This window comes from Meleagris gallopavo, chromosome 4 (assembly GCF_000146605.3).
Source record: "Meleagris gallopavo isolate NT-WF06-2002-E0010 breed Aviagen turkey brand Nicholas breeding stock chromosome 4, Turkey_5.1, whole genome shotgun sequence".
In the NCBI taxonomy this organism is placed as follows: domain Eukaryota; kingdom Metazoa; phylum Chordata; class Aves; order Galliformes; family Phasianidae; genus Meleagris; species Meleagris gallopavo.
The window spans coordinates 65,234,885-65,249,548 of NC_015014.2; the positions used below are offsets into that span (position 1 = coordinate 65,234,885).

At 44.2% G+C, this 14,664-nt stretch overlaps 1 protein-coding gene across 1 annotated transcript in view; it reads right to left on the reverse strand.

The window, feature by feature from the left end:
• Window positions 1-9,774: 9,774 nt before the first annotated feature.
• C4H20orf194 (chromosome 4 C20orf194 homolog) overlaps window positions 9,775-14,664 on the reverse strand; it is a 62,093-nt gene continuing 57,203 nt past the window's right edge. The window contains exon 37 of the mRNA XM_019615177.1: window positions 9,775-13,889. Within this exon, the coding sequence (XP_019470722.1) occupies window positions 13,777-13,889 (113 nt within the window). The 3' untranslated portion in view covers window positions 9,775-13,776. The remainder of the gene's footprint in view (window positions 13,890-14,664) is intronic.

The window sequence follows — 14,664 nt, forward strand, 5'->3', positions numbered from 1 at the left end:
TTTTACTTCAAGGATCTGAAGTCAATCCTCTCACATTTCCCTCTATGCACACTTGGGTATAGCATGCAACCCATCTTAAATGGGCTCTGATTTAAGTGTACGTACCTCAAAGCCCACACCCCCAGCTCTGAGTGCCTTTGCAATAAGCACCTGCAGCACCTCTCCAACAATAACAGCCCTGGAGCAAGCATCACTCATGAAAAAACAATGGGAAGAGAAAGAACGCTCCTGCATGTCTCTCCTCCTCTCACTCCCTCTGCCCATCAGGATTAAATGAGGTAAGGATGGATTACAACACATACCTGCAGCTACAAAACATGCCTAGCTCTGAGCTAACTTGGTTCAGGAAGTCATTGGAAGGCCTCCAGGTGTACATGGACAGCATGAAGAGAAACAAGAGGGCTGTGCTCAGCTCTACCAGCACGCCAAGAGGCTCCTTCATAGCTGAAGTCAAAAGAAAGTAATACCAGGATGGGCTGAACCTGAAATCCCCATACTAAAAATGCTAACTTGTATAGAGTCATGAGATGTCAACCAAACACAGTGTCCAAACTCTTTGCCTTTACACAATTCCTCGTGCTACATCTGTGTTAAACTGCTCATCAGGGTGAACCACGTTATGACTCGTTTAGTTTATCCTATGGGGCTGTAACAGCTGAGGTGTCCATACACCGTGTGTATTCTTCAGCTTCTTGTGCTGCTCTTGCAGCTTCAGTAGCAAGAGTAGGACCGATCTGCAGTAGGATATCCACACTGGGGTAGGAATTGATGACTTTAGAATCATGCAATCATATGGGTTGGAAAGGATCTCTAAAGACCATCAAGCCCAACCCATCCCCACCATGCCCACTGACCACGTCCCACAGTGCCACATCTCCATGGTCTGAAACACCTCGATGGACAGTGACTCCCCCATCTCCATGGGCAGCTGTGTCAATGCCTGACCACTCTTTCAGAGAAGAAATATTTCCTAATCTCCAACCTGACCCTCCCCTGCTGCAGCCAGGGCCATCACCTCTCATCCTATTGCTGTTACCTGGGAGAAGAAGCTGATTTTTGAAGGGCCAGATGTGCTGAAATGGCTGCATGTGATCATAGGAATCCCACAAGTATAGTAATGGCAAAAAAAAAAAACTGCTGTACTTCATTCAATCAAGTCAGAGAATGTGGCTGTAAAAGGAGTCCTTGCAATGCCCAAGCTTCTTCAAAATACAGAAAGATGAAACATCACCGACTTTCAAGGGTAATTTCAAACATTTCTTCTTTGGTCTGACAACTGGGATTTCGTGGCAAAGATGAAAGGAAAGAATGGGTATAGGCGAGAAGAATGTATGTAAGAAGGGCGTTCCTCAAAGCTGAGCCAAACTCTTTAATGCAGTCACTTGAGACGCATAAGCAAGGGCAGTTCTGTTCAGCAAGTCCCCAGGAATACAGCTGGGAGGCTGAGTGAGAGGGAGGAAGGGTTAAAAATATGCTTGAGAGAAAGCTGGGCTGTGTCCTGCTCTCTGCAGGCTGGCATGTGAGTGGGACTGGAGATGGACAGACCTGGCTAGAGGTGCGGTCCCCTCCAGGTTGGCACCACTGATAACTGGAAAAGATGAATCTGGGAGATCTTTCAGGAAATGGCACAGGTGACTGTGAACACCCCTCCCCCAGGAAAAGGGAGGAGGAGGTGATGAGCAGAGCTTTTTACAGGTATCAGGAGAGAGAGGACTTGCAGAGATGGAGGCTGGTGGGAAAGCTGCAAAGAGCATTTCTATAATGGCAGAGATTAGTGCCTGGGCAGGCTAAGCACCAGGCAAACACGTCTCCCAAATCCCACATTATTAAGGATTTAAGCTACTAACCCATTTTACAAAGCTATCCAACCATGGGCACCCTGTTAGCATTTTCATGACAGCAGCCAAAGATGTTCCACCTGCAAGGCTGTGAAAACAAACAGCCACGGGACATGAGCAGGACAAGAACAAAAGAGTGAAGGAACAGCTTCTCATTGTACCAAAGAGCCGAAGCCCTTAGCAGACTCACCAAGAGCACTGGAGTGATGCTAAAACCACGACACTGTATTTCCAACATTTTCACTTGCTGTACCAAAGTCTTCATTGTTGTGTCTGCTGCTTTAAAGCCTTGGGTACACTGCGTACTCAGTATATATATACATATATGAGAAAGAGACCTCGGCTATCAGCAATTCTGCTTACCATAAATAAAAGCATGGTAACCAAGGTTACTCAGGTTTTGCTCTTATCATTTTTGTTCCCAGAGAAAGCAATGTTCTCCCTCCTGCATTTGGTGGTGCACTGACAGCAGCCTTCCCATGGAGGATGGGTTCAGGCTCTCTTGGTGGTGCCCAGCGTCAGGACAAAGGGGAATGGGCACCAACTGGAACCCAAGAAGTTCCATCTGAGGAGTTGTGAGCTGAACTGCATCCCAGGCTGCATGGGGCTGTAAGCAACCTGGTCTAGAAGGAGGTGTCCCTGCCTATAGCAGAGTGGTTGGAACTAAATGATCTTAGATGTCCCTTCCAACCCAAACCATTCTATGATTCAGTGATTGCACAAAGGAGACATGTTGGCTTCTTGTTGTTTGGCACTCAGTAACAGCTCCTGGCTCTGCTGGCAGTGGGGCAGCCACGGATCTCATGGCAGACCTCAAGCAGCAACAAGGGAGCCACCAGGAGCAAACAACATCCGTTAGGTTGTATCACCCAAACAGACCTCCCCCTAACCTTAATTTCTCCCTTACTAGGACACTAGGGAAACACAAGGGAGCATTCAGCCTCTGCCCACAGACCCTTTGTTTATCAATGTTGGATAAACACAGCAGAAAGGGTATTTTGCATTGCCCCTGTTCAATTTCTCTTCCCCAGCAAAGTTCTTTCCTTGGTGAACTCAGTTTGCTGCAGTGCCAGAAGGTGGGACAGCCAGGCTTGGGTGTCCATTTTTGGTCATGTTAGTGTCACAGACCCAGCTCTTGTACAATATATACATTCAGATTTAATTCATCTCTTTATTTTAGAGACATGCTTAACCAGTATTTTGCTTTCCCCTAAGCTTTCTCCAAGGAGAAACTGAATTGAACGTTTCAGGTATCTTAGAATGGGAATAAAGCTCAGATCCCCAAGGTAGCTGCCATCAAAGAAGCAAAACCAAAGCAAGGAAACAGCTGTGCTTTTGCACTTTGTTTTCTTTCTCCTACCTTCTTTTTACCTACCCTTGGGAGAAAAACAGAGAGTAACCTCTGCTGATGGCCTGGCTATGCTCTGCTCAGTTGGGGAAGGGCTTCATTTCAGGAACCTGCAGTTCCATGTGGCTCCAGGCACACCTTGAGGTCTCCCAGGTGCTTTCACACAGATTTATCACAGGGTTTTCCCCTCCTTATATCCTCAGAGTCAGCTTGAGAGCAGGATCCAGTAGAACCATAGAATATCCTGAGTTAGAAAGGACCCAGATGGGTCACTCCTGGCAGTAGAAGGGTTTTTTTTGCTTGGAAAACCTGATGCATCCTCAGGAGGTTCTGAAAGTTTGCTGGGTGATGGAGGGCATCTCTGCTGATACAGCTCTCCATGAAAGGAGACACATCTTGGGGGTAGATGGTGGATTTGGCTTTCCTGGAAGGACACACTAAGATGGCACCTTGTCCTGCTCTGTTGGGCTTAGGGAATGGCTGCACTCTGTCACCTTCCTTCCTTGAGTTGGTGGAAATCAGCTGGAGAGCAGATCCAGGTCCTCCCATCCAACCAATATCATTTTTGCTGTGACAGGCAGCAAACAGCTAAAGCACAGTCAGTAGCCTGAAATAAGAGGCAGCAAAATGGGATTTTTCCACTGTGAGCAGAGACCACGCTCTAAGCAGGCTCTCTGACCTCACCATGCAGAAAAGGCTACAGGTGACCCATATTCAAAGAGCTGCAAAGCATCCTCCCATGGTTTCCTCCCATATGAACCCTCTGGTGGCCCATATCAGACATGAAGCAGGGCAGAGCTCCTCACAGAAGGTTTCATTAAGGCTGGAAAAGACCTCTGAGATCCCCAATCCCAATCCATCCACCATGCCCACTGACCGTGTCCCCCAGTGCCACATCTCCAAGGTCCTTTAACACCTCCAGGGATGGTGACTCCACCTGGGCAGCCTGTGCCAATATATGCATACATACCCTCAGCAGCCTCACTGCAGCCCCATTTGGCAATGTCCTGCTCAAGGGGAAGGTTGAAGCTGCCCCATGACACACTACAGCTGCACCATCTATGGTGACATCGGGTTCAGCTCCCCACTATAGAATCTGGCTGCAATTTCCCTCTGCCTGCTGCACTGATCCTTGACCATCATTGGCTTTTATTTCCAAGCAAGGCTCACCATCTCCCTTTTCCTCCCTTAGAAATGAAAGAGAAAATTTGGGTGCATACGATACGTAATTAATTGAAGGGCTCCAACTTACAGAGACATTAGGAAAAAAACAGAAGTCAGTTCGGTTAAATTAAAAAATTAAACTGCAGCTGATGAGTTGAGACTGGCTTTCTGCAAGCTAAAATCTTTCCCAAATATTGGTTAATGCTTCAAGGGCTGCCTGACAGCCTCAAGGCCACTAGAATGTCTTCCCCAGGTAAAGCTAAGAGCACCCCTCAGATTTACAGAGCTTCCATTTCACCTCCACATGGTGACTTCCAGAAAACCAATGGTTGGCAAGGCTGCCCATGGCAGGGGGGTCGGAACTAGATGATCTTTAAGGTCTCTTACAACCAAAGCTATTCTATGAAATCACAGCAGGGGACTTTGGGAGCAAGGATTAGATGGATAACGTGGGTAGGGAGAACACTGCATGCAGAACTGCACATCTAGAGCAGGAAAGTAAACAGCAATAAAATATAAAACCACAAAGAAAACACTGATTTCCTCCTCCCTGTAGGATAGCAGAGTGGATTGCTGGCTGGGATGGCAAGGGGAAGCTCCTGGGAAAGCTCATGCAGGGGACCATGAGCTCCACAACCAGCAGGTTCATGACCCAGACTGGGCAGATCTTTGCAAGCTGCATGCAGCATGCATCACTTGCATTTGAAATGTCAACTGGGAGCTCGAGAAGTGCTACTGAGTGCAAAAAAGGGATGAGAGTTCTCAGCGTTGAGCAAAACTTGCTGCACATAATCATGAATGTTACCTCACACTGCAAAGGTCAGCCCAGGACAAGGAGAAAATGCCTCCCTGGCCCATGCTGGAGTCTGTATTCCCTACAGCAACCTAGGAATCTTCCAGGCTGCTTATTGCAGATGGACAACTTTGATTGGAAATGATCATTACTTTTCTCTCCTCACCAGCTGCCAAGAAAGCAGCAGAGGGGTGAACTTAGTGCTGTCTGTGAGCCAGCTGCATCAGGAGCTCATTGAGATGTGAACTTCTCTGTGCATCCCAAAGGGACTGGCGAGCTCGTAATGGAGTTCAGCGTATCCTGGATGGTGCTGATGGGGTCTGCCTCTGCTACCACATCCCAGGCTGCTGAGTAGTGCCATCTAGATCCTCAAGGGAGGAAATTCAAAGTTGAAGTCTGGTTGAAGGGGGAAAACCCATAGTTCTAACCATGTTTCTAGACATCAGCCACCTAGGTGTGCAATATTTCTGGTGCCCCTTCCTCCTACTGGAAATGAGCCCTGTCCTTCAGTGCTGCTTTGGGACATCCCATCCATCCCCATAAGCACAGCCAAGGGATGTTCCCACCAGGGAAGTGCTGCCACCAAGGAATCCCACCACTTTTCCTCATCCAATTTAACCAAGCAGCCCCACTGAGTTTGCCAGGCTCTATTTCATAGAATGGCTTGGGTTGGTAGGGACCATTCAGTTCCAACCGTTTGCCATGGGCTGTTTGCCCTCCACCAGATCAGGCCATCCATGGCCTTGGGCACTCACACTTCTCCGGGCAGCACTGTGGGTACCTGCAAGGCAGGTGGCTTTTCTCATCTTCTTACCACAGTTTGGGTGCACTGATCCAGGCTTGGCTTCAATTTAATGCCATTGCAAGGCACTTGGTAGATTGGGTAGATATAGTTATACTGCCATATCAAGATAACATCATGCAAACAATAGTCCCTCATATCTCACATGACTGATGACTCCTAGCAATCAGTCATACCTCACTTCCCCCCCGTCCCCTCCACAGCCAATTTGCCCCTTTTCACTCTAGGGATGTTGCTCTCATCTTTTGCCAGACCTGTACCAACCCTGTTCTTACATCTGGAGTACATTTCCACTTTGTTTAACAAAGCAAACAATAGTTTGCTCCTTCGTGCTGAAGTTGGAGGAAAGTGGGACCACAGTGCTCCTCAAGGTTCCCTGTAAGGACACCAAAATCTGACACACAGACCCATTGCCAGGGGCTTGGAGGCATCACGCTACCCTTCTCCAGCCTACATGGTTCATATAGGTAATTTCCAAGGAGTGGAAGATGACTTTTCATGGGTCTTCCCATCCTTCTGCACATTCCTTCTCTTCTCCTTCTATAGTGCTTTAAGTCCACTTAATCTGGGAGAAGAAGCACACAGGAGTGATGGAATAGAGGACACCATGCTTCCTCCTGTGCCCACCCTGTTCTCCCACACTGCCCACAGATCCCATCCCAGGACTGGTGCTGGCTCAATCTCTCTCTCTGACCTCTGTGTGAGCCCATCTGTGTTCCCAGGAAAGCTTATTGTTAGAATCTGCACCCACCTATCTTAACCAAACAAACAGCAGCGGAAGGGACACCCTTCCCAAACCAAGACAATTTCATAACAGCTGTATTCTATTCATTGTGCAGCAGTGATTTTAATCTGCAGCACAGACCCAGAGAGAGCAGTGGTTCTTTCCCAACTCCCCTTGCCTATTGTAGGGAAATTTCCCCCTAAAATTATTTCTCCGTTCTTGCAGCCAGAGAGAGAAGACATCTCCAATATCAACCCTGCTCCATCATAACTGCCATCACAAGGGAGAAGTCCTCAAGCAGGGGGACAGCGTGGCCTTCAGGCAAAACAATTTCGTTAGGAGGTTGAAGGACACATCACTAAACATGAGAAAGCTGGAGCCAGCTCTCTTGCATCCCTGCCCTGGGCTAGACCAGCAGTTGGAGGCACAAGAGGACACGAAGATGCTTTAACTAGATGATCTTCAACCTTCCAACCAACCATTTTATGGTTCTATGCTGACTAAAGGATGGCTGGGTTGTATGGAACAGCTTAGAGGTGTTCAAGGCCAGGCTGGGTAGGACTTTGAGCAAACTGGTCTAGTGGGAGATGTCCCTGCCTACAGCAGGGGGTTGGAACTAGGTGATCCTAAAGGTCCTTCCAACCCAAACCATTCTATGATTCTATGACTTGGCTTTCTGCCTTCCTTCATCTCCTTCCCAAAAAACAAAGCAGAAGTCTTCCGTTCCTACCAAGGCACCTCCTCATAGCATCTGTAATCACTGATGCAGATGCACACTAGGAAGATGCATGTCATCCTGATGGTACATTCAGGATGGAATACACTGAATAGGGGCAGGTCACCTCTGACAGCACAAGGCATAAGGGAGGCACCATCACTTGTAATTCCCTCTTTGTGTTCTTCTTCGTGCCAACAGAGAGAAGGGATGTGTCTGCTGGTACAGGATGAACCTCAGCCCTTATCTCAAGAGGTTCCATGGGGAAATACAACAAAGTCCTCTATTGTTATGCAGGAAACACATCTTTCAATAGCTTTCGGCACCAAAGCTGTCTCTGGGACCTTCTCTGTCTGCTGCTGACATCCCCTCTGACCTCGAGGACGGCGCTTCCTCCCCATCTCTCCATGTTGCAGTGAAGTTTTGGAGCATCAGGAGGGCAGCAATGCCCAGCCCTGGGCTATGGAAGGCAGCATACACGAAGACTCTGGGCCCTACGATGGGTCAGGGCAGAAGCAGCTCCCAGGCTGACAAGATGAAGAGTTAAAGAAAAGCAAAAACTTCGGAAGAAAAATGGTCATGTAATAAATCAGAAATTAGAAGGCAGGAAGGTGTGCTATATAGAGGAATCAAAGTCCGGAACAGGATGTATATAAAGCAAATATTGAACTAACTTTGATAACACAGAAAAATAGGAGATTTTTGGTGGGGTTAACTGAAGGCTCAATTTTAACTATTATAAATTTCCTGTTTTACTCGTGTCGGGTGGTTTTACAGTGATCTATACAATACATTGTGTGCCTAATGATTTCCTAGCCATGAATGGGTCACTCAGATTTTACTTTCCATGCTCTTTTTTTTTTTCTTTCTTCTTTTTTTTTTTTTCTGTCTGTCCTGAAGCAATAATGCTATTGAAATCCTCCAGGCCTTGCCCATTGGGTGTTTTCTTTCCTATCAAGACATCAAACTAGCAAGAAGGTTTATTTTAAGCAAATTCAATAGAAGGGATCACACAAGCACCTTGTTGGAGGCGTACAATGGGAGCCGAACCCAGGGCTATTCAATTAACAAGTGTTCCATTTTCATGCAATTCCTGTTGTGAATTCATTACTTTAATTAGGCTGGCAAATCGCAAAGCGAACGCGGCACCATTTGTCTGCAGACACGTAGGCTAAGAAATTCCACATCACAGAATCACAGAATTACCTGGATTGGAAGAGACCTCAAGGTTCATGAAGCTCCAACTAAATATTCAGAAAACTGATGGCAAAAGGAACAGAGTGGAACTTGTTCTCCATGAGCACTGCTGGCTCATCACAAGTCCAAACATATTACTTATGGCCAACATTTTCTGAAAGTTTCCAGCTAAATAATCTTGGGATAAGAAAAAGCTATCTTCCCTAACTTCTGCCCATGGGAAAATAATTCTATAGGATGGAGCATCCTAGGACTACCATTTCTTTTTCAAACCTAGTAAGATGATGATTGTTGAGCTTTAAGAATCGATCACAAACCGATTTCAGGTTAAATCTTAGTTCCACATGAGAAGCATCATAAGAATAATGGCACGGGGTGACATCAGTAAACCCACAAGCTGAGGCTGTAGATTCTCCTACTCAAGCATCCAAGGCATGGTGGAAACCTTCCTCGTTACTTGGTCAGCACTAAGATAACAGAATCATAGAATGGCTTGGTTGGAAGGGACCCTAAGGATCATCAAGCTCCACAGGCAGGGCCCCTAACCTCCAGATCCGGTTTTAGACCAAGATCTAGCCCAAGGGTTTGACTTAAGAATGCATGCCCCCATTAAGAACAGGGCCACAACACTCTTGGGAAAGCTAACATGAGTGATATTCTGCAGTCTGTGCAGAAAAAGGCAGGGAAGGTGAGATTGTTCATTTGTCCCTGTTCATTGCAGAGGAGTTTGGACCAGATGACCTTTAAGGATCCCTTCCAACTCAAACGATTCTATGATTCTATGACTGCCCTCTCAATAGCAGCCTGATTTTAGACCAACAGAAGCCGAAGACGCAGTTTCAAGATCAGTTATGAACACAAGGAGCAGGATTTAGCTCCTGCATTTGGGTATGTGCAACTATCAACTTACAGTTAAGCAGAGCTGGTTGAAGGACTGAGACAGCAAGCGTGAAGCAAATTAACACCCCTCCTCCAACTCACCATTAGAAGTCCATGCAAGAAGGTCTAAAAGAGCAGCTTAAAAAAAACAAAACAAAACACAATTTTGTTAAATGTTCAGATTTTTGTTGAATATGAACTAGTCACCCTTCTGAGGTGGTAAAGTTAAGAGAAGTAATACATTTTTAAAGGAAACTTCAACGATCAGAAATCCAAGCCGAGGAAATAACGAGCATAATTGAAGGAGCCAACCAGACAGCAGATGGATACTGTTTATTGGTTCTTTCCATCACATCTGAGTTACAGGTGTAAAAGTCACACAAACTGCAGGTATAAACATGTAAAACAATACAAAAATAAATGGAAAGGTCATTTCATATTTACCGAATCAAGTCGTGTAATAAATACAATAGGCAAAAAAAAAAGCTTCACTCACACCATTCAGTTTAACTGAAGTTACAGTAGTGTTTGAAAGTACAAGTTTTTAACTTAACGTTGCAAATATTAAAGCATTGAGAACTAGTATCAAAGTGAATTTTGGCACGTTGTAAAGTGAGAAGTGTTACATCAGCGTCAGACTCGTGAAAAAAACGAAGCAATTTCTCACTAGCTTTTTGAGGTACATTTTTAAACAATCTAAAATTAGATCAGCAATGTAGTTCTAACAACTCACAGTTCACAATTCACTATACTAGTTACAATTTTTCCCTTTTATGAATACCAACGTATTCCAGAGCTTAAATCTGTGCAAATTCCGAAAGGATTTCAATTAAAAAACAGTAATAATTAAAAAACAAAAACAAAAACAAGCAACTTAGTAGGGAACTTTTACATGCAACTTAAGTCCTGCCTGCAATCAGTCTCGTGAATTGCAAAGCATAACACCAGGCTAACAGCACATTGCATGGCTTCATATCAAACACTGCCCAAGTTGCAGACGTTCCTCTCCTAAGTTGGTCACATTTTTTTTTTTCTCCCTATAACTTCAGTAACTTCTGATCACACTCATTCTCCGTGAGGGGGAAGAAAAATACAAACAACACATCACCACCACGAGCTGCTAACATGAAGGTCAGCAAAGCATGTAAACCCCTTGAGGACTCTCAGCATTTCTTTCCCATCTCAGAAATGCCTGGACACAAAGTTACTGTTACCATATTGGGTTTTTTTTTGTGGGTTTTCCACCCCCCCCCAAAATACAGTAAAAGATAACGGAACAGTGTAATGGCACTTTTTCTGTATCCAAACATTTGTGGTTTAGAAATGGTGCTTTTTGTATTTTATTTTAGTTTTACAGTAGCTAAAAAGTTTCCAAAACTAGATCCTTAGGAGTAACTCCATCCTTACCCCGACTCCAAAAGAGTGAGGAAACTACATTTCCAGCTTATAAACATCTCTGATCAGAGTACAAAAGTTATGCTTTTCTAAAAAACAAAACAAGAAAGAAAAGTGCTGCTGCCTGTTACAAATAACCCCCAAATAATCAGCAACTGCTAGCAGCAGCATCAGGAGTTTACACCTTTGAGTCCTCAAAGAGCTTCCTTTTAAACAGTATTTGTGCTAATATTCTTCACTAGGTTAATTTTAAGTCCTTTCACCAAAACTGTTTTTCTTTTAAAAAACAAAGAGGTTGCAAGCAATGCAACCCATGATGTCCATTTATTTTAGGCTTTGGGCATAAATGGCATCGTCTGCAAGGCACTGCTCTGTTTTTCAAGGATACCTCTGTCACAGTTTCACTGTTTCAGTAATTTTTCAGTTTTGAAGTCACAGTTAAAAGCTAAAAGAAAAAAAATAATAATAATAATAAATTGAGGTAATCAAATCATTTCAATACCAAAATATCATCGTTGAAATAGTACCAGTATGGTGAAAGGTCTTCCTAATACACAGCTATCCTCACATGGCATGCAGTACGGTATATCTGTATACTAGGCCTTTGTTCTGAGCTCTTCTGATCTGGTTTTTGAAGAACACCTCCATGTGCACACGTTGCACACTTATTTTAGTCCACGGGGCATTGGGTTTGTGATGGAGAGCTCCAGGCCCATCAGCCCCATAGGAACCCTCGTGTTCAAGCGTTGCACAAACTGGGGCTCTTAAAAAAGAGTTCAGCAGAGCAAAGCAAGCTACAGCATCTTCATCTATGGTTCAATCAATTGCACTTAAACCTACACGGTCGCTGACTTACAGCCATTCAGCCACCGTTGTCTCTTCTGACGTCGCGCCGTCACTCCGCTATCCTAGATATATGGCTTTGCAGGTTAGATAACTGGTACTGAAAAGGAGCACGCTGGGTTTACGCTAAGTTGGCTGGCAAAGAATCCCACCTTACCAATTTCCCAATGCCCCTTTTATTGCAGTGTTAGCTCCAGAATTCTGTTTCCTCATAACCCTGGCCTGATACATCGCTTTGTGCTGCCAACTGCACTTAGTCTGTAAACACCTGCTGGCCCCCTACATCCACTGCTAGCTACATTTCTCTACCAGGCACTACAGTATATTAAGACTAAACCCATAGCCATGCATAGATAAACTCACGAGCCTTATCACGATGCTCTATACCTGTAGTAGGGTTACCCAGAAAGCCTAGATACACAACTATAGCTGGCTTTTACCGGCCTTAACAGGATACAAGTCGTTTATAAAGCCTCATGGTGTGCAAAGAAAAAGAATTCTTACGTTCAGACGACTTCTTAAATCTAGGAGGAAAGCTAGAACGAAACCTTATCAACATCTATATTCCAGTCTGCAGCACCTGGAATTCCACACCTGCACCATGGGACCATCACAGAGCAGGCATGGAGCCAGCTAGTAGCAACTCACACTGAAACCTCGCCAATGAAGTGTCTCAGGTTCTGATAGGCTTCTTGAAGTTTTGGCCGTGTCAGATTCCAAAGGTAAAAAAAAAATAACATTTCTTAAGCCATATGCAGCCATAGATTTTAATGGCAAGAGATAAACCTCATTTTTTCTCCCACGGAAAGAAGCTGGGTTATATATAGGTATTTCTTGTAAGAGATCATCCAATTTCTTACCATATTATATACATCTGACCAAAGACAGAACTATTTCTAAGGACCTGGAATGTCTTCACTTGACTAAATTCTGAATGCACAGCATGCTAAGATAATCTGCTCATTCAATAAGCTTCAATAATGGTGTTCAAGTAGCTGCTAGGGTACCACATATTGATATTCCTTCAATGAGCTATGAGGCCTTGCTTCAAGTTGGACCAAATTCAGTTAAAGGACACATTGCCCAGGTTCCCATTACAGAACCCTTTGCTAACTGTAAATGTCTGCGTGCATCAGTTCAGCGTTACACTGTGCAAAGCTTCCCAAATTCTTAATTCTTTCCTACTTCAAGTATGTCTTTTGATTTTTTTATTTTTATTTTTTTTTACCTTTGGAAACAAGAAGAGCAATTCTTTAGCTAAAGAATCCTGGCTTTTCATGCTCTCCTCCTTTTCTTGCTCTGCTTAGTCTTTGCTACTCAGGTAGGAATCGTTTAAGCAACAGCAAGTTGTACATTCTAGAAACACAACATCAATTCCTAGAACAGCACTGGAAAGGAAGAGGTATCTCCACCTGTCTCTCCTTTCACCTTGAAATGTATAAACACCTTTTCTTTAAATAGTCAAAATTTTGTCTGCAGATTCAGACCGTGCAGAGGGTTTTGTGAGACACACTGTGCCCTTGGAAGCAGAGCAGAGGTTTGTGTGTCCCCCCATTTCTCGCTTTAGGAACACCCTCACAGCAGCAGGATTGGGAACTCCTCAGAGCTTTTGAAACGTTCCCCCATTTCTCGCTTTGGGAACATCCCCCAATCCCACATACTGAAGTGTACCACTGCTCTTCAGTGCTCATGGGCAACGTGGTTCAAGGGACATCCAAGAGATTAAAGCAGTTTGATTCTCTGCACGTTGGACCAATTCCATACTTACATTCTGACCTGCTAGGAAATACAGCTTTCCTTTTCTTTTTCTTTTCTTTTCAAGACATTTCCACTACTAGCCAGAGACTCCAGGTGATGCTTTTTACAGTCTGGAATTAAGGTGAAGTGGAAGCAAACCTGACAGTACAAACAGCTAAGCAGTTACCATAGTAAAAATGCCAACCTTACAGGAATGATCTTAGTTTCAAAAGGAGTGCAGAAAACTGATATTTCACTTAATTTTCTAGTTAACCAGCAAGGACAACAGCATTTTTGGTTACTGACAATAAGTGGTCTAGAAGTCCACAGAATACACGTGCTTATGTCTTCTGCTCAAAGAGATCATGATACTCTTGCTCTTCTAGTTCTCTGTTGTACTTCTCTATCTCCCTGTTGGCTTCTTCCAAGTAATCATTCATGAATTGGTCCATTACTGATTTTGAAAAGCTAAGGAAAATAAGAACATTTGTGCAAACAGTGCTTGCTACAAAAGAACAGATTGGAAGGATCTGCCAGTTCAGGGACACTGACTGAAAACAAATCCAATGCAATACTTTCCAGGAGTCCCACAGTCAGACCCAACCACAGCTACTCTTCATTAATGCAGAATAAAGGAGCTTCCCATGAGAAAGAAAACATGACAGCAGAATTACAGCAGGTTTGCAAATGTTGATGGCTACTTTAATAAGTGAAAGTCAATAAAATCAGCCCAACGCAGACCTGCCAGAAGTGGCTGCACAAACATCATCTCCTCCCCAACACCAGGATCCTGGTGGTGTAAAGGTTGAGTGAAGAGTGGAGCTGAAGTTCACTCTTATCTCATTTTCTGCCAGTGTTACGGAGCCAGGAATGGCCAGAAGTCTGCTGATAGAAAATGTAACCTTGTCCCATAGGAACACAGACATATCTGTTCTTAATCCCAAAGAGAAGCCACTCGTGTTTTTGTGACGTTTACCTAAGTTGAAGTGAATTTAAGACCACTGTAAGACTGATAAAACAAGTTTCAGTGATAAAAAAAAAGAAAAAAAAAACCCAAACAATAGAGATACAGAGAAACAAGAAGAATAGAAACACACTGGAAGATGAGTATTACTATGGAGTTTCTTGTCAGAGACAAGAATACAGTCAGGTTCAAATTAAAAAAAAATAAAATAAAATCAATATGGTTCTAGAAAGAAAACGAGAGGACTCTGCTTTGGCTCTAGCTC